The sequence below is a fragment of the Micropterus dolomieu genome, linkage group LG15, assembly GCF_021292245.1.
Source record: "Micropterus dolomieu isolate WLL.071019.BEF.003 ecotype Adirondacks linkage group LG15, ASM2129224v1, whole genome shotgun sequence".
Classification (NCBI taxonomy): Eukaryota; Metazoa; Chordata; class Actinopteri; order Centrarchiformes; family Centrarchidae; genus Micropterus; species Micropterus dolomieu.
This window is the reverse complement of record NC_060164.1, coordinates 21,489,164-21,503,913: the sequence shown is the minus strand read 5'-3', so window position 1 is coordinate 21,503,913 and position 14,750 is coordinate 21,489,164. Positions and strand designations below refer to the sequence as shown.

Below are 14,750 nucleotides of genomic sequence, written 5' to 3'. Positions count from 1 at the left end.
ATGGCACATCAATGCGAGCTGTGGCAAGAAGGTTTGCTGTGTCTGTCAGCGTAGTGTCCAGAGCATGGAGGCGCTACCAGGAGACAGGCCAGTACATCAGGAGACGTGGAGGAGGCCGTAGGAGGGCAACAACCCAGCAGCAGGACCGCTACCTCCACCTTTGTGCAAGGACGAGCACTGCCAGAGCCCTGCAACATACTCCAGCATGACCGGTTTGGCGGTGGGTCAGTAATGGTGTGGCATTTCTTTGGGGGGCCGCACAGCCCTCCATGTGCTCGCCAGAGGTAGCCTGACTGCCATTAGGTACCAAGATGAGATCCTCAGACCCCTTGTGAGACCATATGCTGGTGTGGTTGGCCCTGGGTTCCTCCTAATGCAAGGCAATGCTAGACCTCATGTGGCTGGAGTGTGTCAGCAGTTCCTGCAAGAGGAAGGCATTGATGCTATGGACTGGCCTGCCCGTTCCCCAGACCTGAATCCAATTGAGCACATGTGGGACATCATGTCTCACTCCATCCACCAACGCCACGTTGCACCACAGACTGTCCAGGAGTTGGCTCATCAGGAGCATGCCCAGGCGTTGTAGGGAGGTCATACAGGCACGTGGAGGTCACACACACACACACACACACACACTACTGAGCCTCATTTTGACTTGTTTTAAGGACATTACATCAAAGTTGGATCGGCCTATAGTGTGGTTTTCCACTTTGAGTGTGACTCCAAATCCGACCTCCATGGGTTGATAGATTTGATTTCCATTGATAATTTTTGCGTGATTTTGTTGTCAGCACATTCAACTATGTAAAGAAAGGAGTATTTAATGAGATTATTTCATTCATTCAGATCTAGGATGTGTTATTTTAGTGTTCCCTTTATTTTTTTGAGCAGTGTATTTTGTAATATACATCTGAATCTGCAGAGTAACAATAACTAAAGTTATCAAATAAATGTAGTAAAAACAATATGCATCTAAAATGTAAAGTAAGTATAAAGTAGCATAAAATGGAAATACGCAGAAGTACCTCAAAATTATACTTAGTTAATTTCCACCACTGTATTACAGCACACTTAAATAGTACAGGAATGTGGGCTTCTGACTATTGAAAGATTGTGAACCTCCTTTAAGCTTCAGCTCCTGGGTGAAGGTGTGAAGATGTGTTTTCATACCTCTGATTCATGATGAAATCTTTCCTCACCACTCAGACAGGACATGATGTGTTCGCCTGTGGTGGCTCACAATACATACGCGACCAAGGACATGATGTTTGGAGATGTGGAGTTTCCTTGTCAAATATTGTTGGGTGGAAAAAGAGCTTACCAAGAGGGAAAATTCAACAACTGGCAGCTCCTCACAGATCTACCCATCTGTGTTTTGTTCATGTTCTGTTTGAGGCCCTACAAACCTTCACACGTTTTCTCAATTATTCTGCATTAGACCTCAACGCAATTGAGAATCAGAACAAGAGAACCACCTGAGAATCAGCCACAGTCAGTAAAAGCACCTGATTAATCTGTACAATTTTTTTTTTTTTTTTTTTTTTCCAAGCAAGGACCTTCCCTTTGATATAAATCAGTTCTGCAAAAAGCTTTTTGTACAAAAACCCCAAACAAATTTTGCAAAAAAATACCTGAAATTACACCACAAAGTATTGATTTTTTTTTTTTTTTAAGAGGGGAACTGCACCAATTTTACACACTCTTTTTACAGGTCTGAGGGAGTTATACAAGTCTAAAAATTAAAAGAAATCTAAAAAAGGTGTGGAGACGCAAAGCAGCGAGCTTAGCGTTTGAGTTGCAATGTAGGCAATGTAGGCACCTGGTTTGGACAAGAAGAACACATGGTATAAAAACAAAAAAAAAACACAATATATCTGGTTCTTCTACATAGACTTTGATTAGTTTATTTAAAGACCTATTCACCAAATGAATTGCTAAACCGGTACTCTGTTAACCAGGATGTTGTCCTGGACCAGAGTATCAGAAACCCTTCTTAATATATTTTAACACAACAACGTCCTTAATGACCATATAATTGAATCAACACCTCTCTGACAGTATCAACAAAGCCAGGGTAGGATATCCTTTAGGGCTTTTGAAATAGAAAGCACAAGGTGATACAGGTGCATCTAATGAACAGGTAAGACTCCGTTATACAATTTGCTACAATATTTGCTCCATCTCAGCTAAGGGACTTTTTAAAGGAAATTCTACACTTCCACATGTGCACTTCTACAAAAGGGAAAAAGTTTAGTGCAACACTGAAAAAGAATGAAGAAAATGGTGGAGCTTTCTTCCACCATTTTCACTCTTGTAAAGGTGTGTAGACTCCTTACCTAAACTTAATTTTAACACAAGGAACATATTCCTGTGTTCCTGAAAACAACATGAACATTTGGATGTTCCGGCATGAAAACAGAAGCAAAAAGAGCACACAGTAGACTTCATGATTTTTAATTACATCAAATGGGTTTATGTAAAAGTGGAAAAGGAGGAAAACACTGGGTCTCATCACCACCACCATGTTCAACACAGCAACAGAAATCTGCACGTTCCGCATGTGATGGAGCAGATTACAGGTCACCTATACAAACAGATTTATTAACAGTTTCTCACTGCATGCCTCAGAAAGTAAATACACAATACTGTGATGGTATGATGTCAATGAACTATGAGGGTGCTCTAACTGTTATTTGATCAAGGATCTATGATGATATATGATTTCAGCTAAGATGAACAGTGTGTAGGGGGTTTGTTTCAGGATGTCTGTCTGTGGTGGCATGAGCTATGGCTGCCAACTGTCATATAGGTGACCTGGAACACTCCCCAAGATAAGTCTCTCTCGCACTCAGATCACACAACCGTCACTCATGATTGGCAGTCAACAGACGCCAATCAATCCCACAGCTGTCATGGCTTCCTGTCCAAGTCCATTTGGCATCCTGGCAAGTAAAATCCCCACTGAACACTGTCCTCCTCTTTGATTGGATAAAGGAAGTGGGGTGATTGGCTGATTGCTTCATGCACATTGTGATTATTCAGTCTGATAGCAGGTGGAAATGTTCAGTGCTGACATGCTATGCAAATGTTTTGTACGAGCCTGTCTGAATGTTGTTTTTGCTTGTGCATGCTGCCCATTTACAAAAACATTTTTTTATGGTCATGGTGTTGGGCAGAATGTCTGACTGTCTTTGAAGTTACACAGATGATCCAAAAAGGAGTCATCAGTCTGGTTTAAGATCGCCCTTTTGGCTGTTGTGTGAACATTGGCACTTTAATCTTAAATCCGTTGACTAGTGCACATCTAGCAGTCCGTCACACTGAAGGACACATGGCAGTGCAATCTGCCACATCTTTAGTCTTTATAGAAAAAAAAAAAAAAAAAAAACTGTCACTGCAACATTTTTAATATTTTTCTGTCATTTCCTTGATTCAAGGAAGAAAAAACAAAACAGAGAAGGAAGCCACATTTCTCTACTGAAGTGTCCTGGGTTTCAAAAAAAAAAAAAAGAAACAGGGAAGAAAATGGAAACTGGCATATACAATCTTTTCTCACTGTAGACGGTCTCAGCAGATTAACTCTACTTGGCTTCAGACACACAGCTCCAAGGCCACCTTTCTCTCTGAGTCCCAGGCAAGCAAAGGAGTGGAAAGAGTAAGAATAGAAAGAACAATAGACAGATTAGAAAGTAAACAGTAAACAGAAGAGAACACAACATAAAAAAGAGAATAAAGAAGGTTAAAAGTCAGAAACTGTTTCAGTAGACAGTGATATACAAGGAGGCAGAAGAAAACAGCCAGCCTGGATCTATGTGCGTTATCAAGGGAACAAGACGGGGGAAGGATTTCAGCGCTACACCGAAGCCATGCAGCAACAACACGCAGCCTGAGAACAGCAAAGGGCCTATTTTTTTTCCACCACCAGGAAACACTCAGCAGTACCTACACCAACACCACAAGAAGCATCGTAGAGGAGGGATACGTTGAGGTGCTGGAGTCATAGGACTTCTCTTGGGGGTTTGGGGACACAAACAGGCAAAGCGTTCACACACTCAGAGCAACATGGCAAAACGGCCCATATGCCATGCAGGGTCCTGTCAGGCTCTGTGAACAGGCGTTTGGCACCACAGGGTAAGTGGGTCGACGAACAGGACAGCGGGGATGGGGTTTGGCTTACGAGAAGCAGGGGAAGCAAGTGCACAGCAGGATGGATGACATCTGTTACACCATGTTTTAGGTTCCCATGGAGACAAAACTCAACCCCCCCCACCCCCCCACTCGAGCAGCACTCACTCACCACGCGCTCACAGCATGGTAGCAGACAGACGAGGGTGGTGGGGGCGGGGTTTAGCAGCTTTGCTGCGGCTCCCCGCTCCTGCTTTTAGACTTTCTGCCCTCCACATCTGTAGGACAAAGGCAATGTTTATGTTACATCTGTAAACAGTGACAAAAACATTTGACTTTATACCTGAATATAATGTAGATTAAGATAAATAAAACAATAAAGCACCTATAAAACAGCCAAGTACAGAGTACAAAAGCAGAAATAAATAAGCATCTAGAGGCAGACAGTATTACTAGTATTGGCACATAAAGCAGTGCTCGTCTTTGATTATAACTTAATGATTACAACAATCTGTACAAGAGCTCGTCAGTCTAAAATACATAAACCAAATATTAACCATTCTCAAGTTGTGGTGCAGTTGTGGTCATCAGGAATCAGGATGAGTAAATAAGTTTCCAGATACCAAAGGAAATGATGTTAGCTTCATTCACAAAACAATCCGATCACTGAAAACTATTCTCAACTTACTATATTGACTCCCTGTTTCACCAACTATCAACGAAAACATACCCCACTACCTTCATTGTCAACTTTCACTTAACCAGCTTTACCTTCCCTCAGATCATTTGGGAACGAAGCGTCGTCATTTTGTCACCAGCCCAAGAGGTCAGTGACGACCCACCGGAGCAAATGCCCAAGACAATATACACAGATTTATAAAAGAAAATACAGAAAAGGTGTCAAATAAACAAAAACAAACAGTACACACTGGCAATACAAAAAAAAAAAAAAAAAAAGAAAGAAAAAAAAGATAAACATGATGACCATTTTGATCACAACAATCAAAATGAGCGTTTCAGGTCAGACAGAACAAAGCCGTGCAATTTAGTGGATGACGCAGCAGAGTTCAAAAGCAGTGAAAAAGACAATCCCCCATACATCCAGACATCATAATAAACGTGAAGTGGAAAGTGAATCTATTATCTGACACAGTGAAAATTTTTAATTTGGATTTGTACTGAAAATTGCTCCTACGAGGGCTGTCCCACAATGCTTTGCTCTCTATCAGAAACAGCTATTTATGACATTAAAATGTTCCTGGTGACAGATTATTCAATGTTTCTATTCACGGCTAATTTAAGATTTAAGCTATAAACAGAAATACTAAGGCTTAAATGTGAGACATAAACCCCAAACTGCAGATAATAGTATCGTGTTAGCCAGTGAAATGGATTTGAATAGGAAAATAATAACAAAGGCAGTTGGACGGAAGAACATTCATCAGATTCCCACATCAGAGAAGATAACAAGGCAGAAAACAAAAAGAAAAAAGCAATTCCCCGATCAGCAACATGGCAAACAGAAACAAAGGGGGGGGGGGGGAATCACCACACAGAGATAGGGATAATGCTCTAATAAATACATGCAGGCGAGGAGGATTTGTCGTTTATCCTTCCCCTCTTTAAGTCAAGTCTGGTTTAAAAAAAAAGCCAGAACCTCCCTGTCATTCACACACACCCGTACTCATACCACAGGGACTGGTTGTCCTCTGGGCTCAGTGACTGCTCTGAATTATGCACACGATTGGGATCAATGCCCTCGTTGTGCTCTTTCAGACTGGCTGGGCTGGATCTCATCTGGCCATTTGCTTTGCTGTGAGGGGCCTGGTTTTGGGTGGAAATGTTATTCAGGATAGGAGGAGGGTGTGTTTTGTTTGTAACAGGAGGCCCACTGATGTTGCTGACTAGGGTGGGGTTTAGAGACAAGAAGGGGAGATTTTTGCCCGCCGACTCACTAAAGATGGAGTCCATGAACACCGACTCTACAGTAAAGGAAGGGCCGAGGAAAGACTCGAGGGTGGAGAGGTCGGGATCCTCCGAGCTATGGCAAGGTAAGCTGAGTGACTTGGGCAGGGGGGTGGTAGTAAGGTGTCCTTTTAGGTTGGTGCTGTTGGGGTGGTACTCACTGGGTGTAGGCTGGGAGCGTACTGCAGCCTTGGTGGGAGCGACAGCAGGAGAAGGGTCGACGGACACGGGCTGCCGGTTGTCTTTGGAGAGCAGGTCGTGGATGCTGGTGCGCCGCGTGGTGCCCTCGGCGGTGGAGATGACGCTGCTGGCCCGGGGCAGCGTGGAGGAAGCGGAGTCCAGGCGTTCGGAGACAGATGTGGCTTTGCCCTGCGAGGACAGGCTGGAGCGGATCGGGACGGAGCCTTTCACACGGGTGCTCTCCGCCTTACGAAGGGTTGGGCGACCCGGTTGTCCAGCGGATCTCGGCGGGCGATCTGAGCTGACCGCCGCTGTTTTCCCACTGGATGAGCGTAATATGCCCCGGCCCTTTGTGGAAGTGCGTTCTTTCTGCACATGCTCATTAGAAGTGGAGAGGCGAGGAGAGTCTACAGTGAGGTTCTCCTGGCTGCCAGACTGCAGAAAGGGCAAACAAACGGTATCAAGTACCATTATTAACATCATACAATCCTTTCATATCTAGGTTTTATATGCTGATGACTTTTAATGTCCCCTAGAGTCTTGGAAATCAGAAAAAAATGTATTAAGAGTGGAAATGATCATTCGATTAGTTGACAGAAAGTTAATCAGCATACTATTTTGATTAGCTGTTTTTTTAAACGAAATGTCAAACATTCTCTGTTTCCAGCTTCTCCAAATTGAAGATTTACTGCTTTTCTATGTCATATGAGACAATAAACCAAAAAATCTTGTGGGCTTTGGTCAGACTTTTTGAAGACGTCACCCCAGAGGTCTCTGAAAATTACAATGTGAATACTTTATTTTTTAAATCACATTAACAGATAAATTTCCACTAATCAAGAAAAACATCTGTGGATAAATTGTTAATAAAACTCCTTGGTAGCTCCAGCTCTAAACTGATCCCCTCATACAATTGCAATCCAGCATCTGAAAACTTAAATATATATCGTATTGACACAGCCAAACAAGCTTGATCGACATCATCTGCAGGTTTTAATCGATCAAAAGCATAAAGGCAACATAAGACATCAGTTCTAACTGAGTTAGAGGCCTCACCTCAGCAGGATCAATACCCTCGTCCAGGAACTGCTGCAGGGAAAGCACCTCAGTGGCTGGGGATCCTGTCTTCCTGATCTGGGTCTGTGCAGAGCTGCCTGCGGCGGTGGATGGGTCTAGGGACCTGCGCAGCTGTAGGGGGCTCTGGTGGGACGAGCGGGAGGATGTGGGCTGCTGGACTGGGCTGCTGCCGCTGCTGGACCACACTTCCTGGTCCAAGCTCAGGCTGAACTCTCCACTGCTCTCGCTGTGAGGCCTGCTGAGGCTGCCGTTCATTGTGCCTGTGGGAGGGGGAGGCAGTGATTAGGACATGGGGAAAGTAATCTATGATCTATATCATTCACCACTAGGAACTGCCTCAGTATTCATAAACAATAACAATATATGAAAATGTAGGTAGGGTAGGAGAATAGTGCTCCTACTCTACCTACATTGAACATTAAATTTAATGATAAGGTAATGACATGTAATTTTTGTGCCATGGTAAAAGTGCACCTGTCACCTATTTGGATTTGCTAAATTAATATTTTCACCTGAGCCATTAAAACTAAGAAACTGATCATCCTGATATACTGATTTTGAACAAGAGAAAAAAAGCAACCCTTAACTTTTAACTCAGGACATACCAACTTGATCCAATTTTCACATTGAAGTAGGTTTGAGTAAAGGCATGAAAGAAAAACAAAGGCAGCAAAGGGAGGAAGGTTGAGAGTCATTAGTTGAGGGGAGGAGGAGAAAAAAAAGAGGGGGTAAGGGAAGGAGGAGCATACCTTTGCCCTCCAGAGGAGAAGCGAGGTGGGAGTTATTGTTACTATTACTACTGGTAGTCCTGTTGCTATGGAGACTGGAGGGTCTGGAGGCTGGGTAAGGGACAAGAAGGAAGACATACGCACACACATACACAATTAGAAAATATATACACACACACACTGAACACATATCCACACAGATATGCACAAAGAGTAACACGTAGGTGCACGCTGACAGTTGACAGAGCGTCTCCTGCTGGGGCAGCAGATGGCACATGCCAGGCAGAGGGACAGGAAGGGTGGCACAGTGCCAGGCTGCAGCCACAATATGTCCAGTCAATAGACAAAGAAACTACTGACTGAGAGGACAGCGACGCCTAAATCCCAGGAGCAGCCCAACCTAGAGATAAAGGGCAACTGATAGAGACAATACTGTGTAACAGAGGATAGACGATAAGAGTGAGAAAGTAAGTCAACTATTAATAAAACGAAGGATTGGGAGGCTTGTGCTGTGTGAAACCAAGGAGGAGGAACTTAGAAGAAAGAAAGGGGTGGTGAAAGTGTGACCTTGCTCTTGACTGTGTTTGTAGCGACAGTCTCAGCTGGAAACCAGGGACCGTGAAATTATTTCAAACTGGTTTTCAGGACATGGATAACACCAAATTAGGATTTAAAATGAACAATTACATAACTGATCTTTGTCAAAGTTCTTATGTCTAGAAAACCAGCCCAGAGTGGGATTTAGTGCAGAGTAGTAGCCACTTACTACAGATGCTACAAGGAACTCTGCACGTAATGCTCAGCTCAGCAGGAGAAGGGCACAGAGCCAGAGCGCTGTTATACACCTTCAGGCCTGATAAAACACACACACACACACACCTACCTCAACACACACACCTACCTCAACACTCAACAGTGGTTATGACATGAATACTCATTACTGCAGCCCACAGAGCAAAGCAAGCAAAGTTTAATGTCGTTTAATGGTTCAAAACACAGATAACATGTAACAAAATTGAGGAAATATCACGGCAGCCATAACAGTAGCTTGAAAAAAAATCAATAACATCTTTGGAAGATTACCTACTGGCTGATACATTATAAGTAACGTCCGGTGTGTGAATGAGAGTGGATGTTTCTTCCAGCCATTACAAGATGTACTGGGAAATGGGTCTCACAATAATGTATTGGATTTTATGAGTGCATTCTGGGAATTCATCAGCTAAGTAGAATCCAGGTTGGGCACTAATGCCACGCCAATGTCCTGGGGAACACTTGAATAATGTGTTTGGACTATAGGTCACATACAGTATTTTGATGCCAAGTAGCAGTGAGTCTGGTGTATGAACATTCAGCATTAGTTTAAGAATAACTACTGGTAGACTCATTTCCTCATTTTCACTGCACGGTGTGGCTTGGCTTTACTTGCTTTAGGTCATTATAGCGAGACCACATGAAACCGCAGTGACATTTTCAACACCACACACTTACTCACTCAATCCTTTTACCGGCAAGTAAAACAGAGGAATGTCTGTCGCTATTGATGGCAGCTTGGCTACTTAAATATGGCAGGTTTCAGCAGGATGTCCTTTGCTGCGCAAGTGGCGATTACAGTGAGTATTCTTTCTGACCAATCAGTGGTTTCCAGCAGTCTTTTAGTATCAGCTCAGCTCACTTGGAACTTTGACCAAGGTGAAAAAAGTACCAGGTACTATCCACATCTTTTGCCAATGAAAACCCCCAAAAAAAGGAACAGGTCTGAAGCACCAGGCAGGGAAAATGAAGCATGAAGGTACAAAATGCACTTAAAGTAATAAAAAAAGTTTATCAAGAAACAAATCTAATGGCAATGTATAGACCTCGCTCAAGTGCTATGTGTCAGTAGTTTGGTGGCTGTTTAACAACTGGGTCATCTACATTAAAACGGCACAGAACTGATGAATAGTTGGCTGGTCGCAGATTAACTGCCCTGGATAAAGTCCTAAAGCCAGAATTAGAGTCAATCCTACTTTCAGTGGAGGCTGATCTCTCTCTCTCTCTTTTGCTCTCCACTAAAATTGCTTCTCCAACTGTAGATCAGGTTTAATCGAAGTGCAGGAAGGCAGCCCAAAGATTACCAGTGGGACTCCTAAGGACATGACCTGCTTTTTTGGGGCTACTCAGTCTTTTCCTTTTCCTTGTTTGAAAGGGCTTCAGATTCCTGTGCTGGTGCAGAGAGGCTGCTGCAATTACCCATGCTTTGCCTTTTCTCATTTTACACGTCACTGGCAAGTCTTACCTTGACTCTTGGGGTCATCCAAGGAGCCGGCAACATCCTCACAGGAGACATTATCTGTTGAGACAAAGAGTGATGCTACAGCTGCTTTTTCCAATCTGATCTGACAGGATTTTTACCACTTTCAAATGAATCTTCACTAGCCTGCTAAATATGGTTTCAATTACTAGGGGCAAAATAAATACCAAAATATATCTGCAGAGCCATCCTTATACCTAATGTGTATAAATAAAATGTCAGATTCTGAATTTGCCTGTTTTTTCCTCTCACAAATAAATCCAGCATCCTGACCTTTGACTTTAAGCCGGAGCTTGGCCCTGCTGTGCCCTGCAGAGGGCAGGGTGAGGGCGGCACAATCAATGGCGGTGGTGGAAAAGGCGAGCTCCTTCATGCGCTGCCCGCCGCGCCTGCTGCTGCCCGGCATGCAGACGTCTCCGGCCTCAGCGCCTTCTAGGTTCTCGATGCTACACGCCCACTGAGCCCCGGGTCCGCCTGCCACCGCCATGGTCTGCAGCAAGTCATTCATAGCTGAATGGACGGACAGAAGGATGAATCTCAGGACAGGAACATTATAAAATTATACATTTTATTACATCTTATCTCGCTTAAAGTCATGGTGCAGATTTTGTAGCCAAAAGGATTTAAAGAAAGCCATATACTTCAGATAATAAAACTGTTAACTTTATATCAGTCATTTTTATGCATCCACTTGGCAACTTGACTTAGCTCAGGTTGCCAAAAGTTGCTTAAGGCTGGAGTACTACCTCTCAAACAGTGGTTTTCAAACTTTTACTTGTTCATAGTGCCTTAATGTAGTGGCCTTATAAAGGAGTAGTAAGCATGGAAAGATGGCAGAGAATTGCCCTTTTTTCTTGATCAAAATTACTATTAGGTCTATCTCAATATTTGATAACAAATTCATCTTAAAGGCACATGCAGGCATACGGTATTATAAAAATAAAAAAGATCTGAATAAATACAAAGTGCATAAAGATGGCGGCTGCATGGTTTGTCATCTTTCATTACCCAGTCAATCCAATCTCAGACAGATTTTTTGGAGAGGTGATACATCACCTTAAGAGGCCACTGTCTTTATACACTTTGTTTACTGAGCTGTATGCAACGGTAGAGAAGCATGAAGGCATGCAGAGCTGCTCCGAGCAGCAGCGGCGGAGGCAGTGCTTTACACAAAAGATCAATGCCAGAATCAGAACGAGGCAAATCCATGTCAGCAGAATAAGATCTGAAATGCAGCACACCGACAGAGGAAAAGAACGACAGAGACAGCAAGAGATACAGAGAGAGAGAGTAAAGGCTCCATTTCAAGTCCTCCATGGTGAGTGCGAGTGGCGGTGATCAGGTTTTATTTATTTATTTTTTTTAAAGTCATGCTGTAATCAAAGATGGTAGCAAACACAACCACAGGCGCATGAAAGGCAAACCCGCAGTCTCTCCCACCCTCTCACCTGAATACACAAGCTCACAGACAAACACATTCATAGAGCCTTTCATTCAAGACACACAGACAAAATGAAACCACAGAGCACATGACAAAGCTGCCCGATAAGTTACCCGTTGCATAGTGACACTCAGAACTAAGTGATGAAAATCAAGCTGCTACAAGAAACACAGATCTATAGAAAAAGAAAAAAAAATTCCTACTGTCCGTTTTCGCATCTGCCTTTTATTGTGAGGTTAGTCCTGAATGTTTTCTGCCACCAATACATTCATTTTCATTTGTACACTTGCTTTAAGACAAATTTAGTGACGTTTGTGTTATTCATTCATCTGTCAATAGTGAGAACAAAGTGACAGTAGACTGGTGGAAGGTGATAAAAGCTAAATAGATTCTCTACAGGAAGAAGTGGAGGCGGCAGAAGCAGGGCGGAGGAGGTGATGTGGGGTGGGGGTTACTAGGAAAAAAAATGATAAGGACAGGTCACTGATGTCACCAGATGCAGCATAGGGGTACAGTGATAGTGTAGCAAATTTTAAGCTTGAATCTTTGGTAAAATCGTGTGCAGATATCTCTAAAAGATATCAGATTACATTAACGCTGTGAAATACTCAAAAGTCTGTCTTAAAGATTAAATGGCCAAATTAATGACTGTATGCCTGAGTGTGTTTAAGAGCTGGGACTGAAACCTGAAACTGCCACACTGTCGCTGTCACAACCCCACACTGCAGCTACCCTGAAGCCAGTGACTGTTCCTTCTTTGTTTCTCCTAGAGTGACGATGAGAGGGAGAGGAGGCGGAGGAAGGCTAGCGTGGCAGCTAACAGAGGTCTTACACATGGAGCGCCGGTAGATGGCCTTGGCCTTGTCTTTGTCCTTGGATCTGTTCCTCATGAAAGGTAACCTTTTTATAGCTGTTAGAGTGCAGCCAGAGACGGACAGACAGACAGACAAGGGAGAGAGAGCGACAGAACAAGCCCGAGGGAGGTGGGAGAAAAGAAAACAAAAGAAAAAAGGAGGGCAGAACAGAGGGATGTGGTTAACATTTTCAGAGAGCGTCAGGGGAGACGCAGAGAGAGAGAGCTGAGCCCCTGGACACTCAAATGGACAACAGACAACAATGCAATAGACATAACCACCACAATATAGGACCTATTTGATTTATCATCAAGTGTTAGGTATTTCAATCTATACAAATACACTCCCTTCTTTCTAGCTCATGGACATTTATTAGCAATGCTGGATGAAGTTAACAGAGCTGGAAATAATTTCTCTATAAAAACATGCAGATGTTTTTTATTGTGAAGCTTGTGTTAGGAAGATTACATTCATTCTTATCTCTTTAATTTCCACAGAGATTTTATTCAGCCGCACTGATTTTTTTATTTCACATTTCAATTTTTAAATGAAATACTTGTTCAAGTGCTTGGTGGCTGGGGTGAAATGCCCCCAGATGTCTTTAAAACCTGAATAATACTTTTAAGGGCAGACTTCTGTACACAGACATGTTAGGCAAATGAATACAAAAATGTAAACACATTATGCAATATACACACACACACACACACACACACACACACACTTACACTATCGGCACACAACAACAGACAATCACTTCCGTTAATGGTCATGAGTGTATGTATACTGTATTACCAACTGGCTTTAAAGCATTATATACTGTACACAACAACACAACTGTCAACACATTACCACATCTACATGAACAGAGAGGATGAAGAATATTAAAGGGTGCAATCAGGAGAGTTAAAAGGTCATAGGGCGGGGTAACAGCATCAGGGAGGACTGCAGTGTTTTCATACATAACCAACCATATCTTTCAAGTATTAATGTTTTATAACTATGGTGTTAATCTAATGTATTAATTTGTTTAATTTAAGTTACATTTCACTTTGCAAAAAAGGCTTCTTTTTCTTTCTATTCTAGCATTTACTGCTTTTTAAAAATACATTGTGTTTGTTAGCCAAACATTTCTGTGGTCCCTAGTTTTCCCCAGTGGTGCGAAAAATATACTGACTCACTCATTATACTAGCTTACTAATGCTGGCTATAGCTTTTTGATTTTACACAATATATACACATTATATAAAACTTTATATGCCTTTACAGATTAACCTGAAACCAACAGCAAACTTACTTGCTTATTTGTAGGTATAAACCTACTAGACCTCAACTTGTATTCTTTATTCCACATCTTAAACCAAATCCAGACAACCAGGATTTTGACACATCTTGCATTGACTGGAAGTCAGCCACAATACAGTACCATTGCACCTTTTAATAGCTTTGATGCTACATTAGAGGGTGTTTAAATGTCATTTACAGGTGAACTGCACAGATCAGCCAGTTGACATGACTGTAACTGACAGGTTAAGAGTGAACTGGACTTATACAAAAATATACAAAAAAAAAATTATACAAAATACACCTGAAGTGTTTTCCAATATGTGAACCACATAAGATGCGCTTGATTCAGCTTGATAACTGACGCTGTTGAAAAGAGTACTCCACCGATTTAACACTGTACTTCAATATTGTTGGAGTCATGATTTATAGTTTAATAAATGATTTTATTATGTCAAATAAAAAACAATGTAGCAGAAATAGAGATATCTGCTTTTTTTATTCCACACATTCTTCTTCCTTGTCAAAATCTGGCCCCTACATTATCCACTGCTTGTTTTTTCCATAACTGTGGTACCGGCTAAATATGGTTTCAATTACTAGGGGCAAAATAAATACCAAAATATATCTGCAGAGCCATCCTTATACCTAAAATGTGTATAAATAAAATGTCAGATTCTGAATTTGCCTGTTTTTTCCTCTCACAAATAAATCCAGCATCCTGACCTTTGACTTTAAGCCGGAGCTTGGCCCTGCTGTGTGCTGCAGAGGGCAGGGTGAGGGCGGCACAATCAATGGCGGTG

At 42.4% G+C, this 14,750-nt stretch overlaps 1 protein-coding gene across 5 annotated transcripts in view; it reads right to left on the bottom strand.

Annotated features, from left to right (window-relative positions):
• Positions 1-2,438: 2,438 nt before the first annotated feature.
• LOC123983716 (girdin-like) overlaps positions 2,439-14,750 on the bottom strand; it is a 69,730-nt gene continuing 57,418 nt past the window's right edge. The window contains exons 30-37 of one of the 5 annotated variants that reach the window (XM_046070012.1): positions 12,642-12,719; positions 10,642-10,878; positions 10,354-10,407; positions 8,842-8,928; positions 8,097-8,186; positions 7,327-7,607; positions 6,252-6,705; positions 2,439-4,403 (exon numbers count right to left, since the gene is read on the bottom strand). In XM_046070012.1, coding sequence (XP_045925968.1) covers positions 4,348-4,403; positions 6,252-6,705; positions 7,327-7,607; positions 8,097-8,186; positions 8,842-8,928; positions 10,354-10,407; positions 10,642-10,878; positions 12,642-12,719 — 1,337 coding nt within the window. In that variant the 3' untranslated portion in view covers positions 2,439-4,347. Of the gene's footprint in view, positions 6,706-7,326; positions 7,608-8,096; positions 8,187-8,841; positions 8,929-10,353; positions 10,408-10,641; positions 10,879-12,641; positions 12,720-14,750 lie in introns of all 5 variants that reach the window. The other 4 variants (XM_046070007.1, XM_046070009.1, XM_046070008.1 and 1 more) reach the window with 4 other exon arrangements.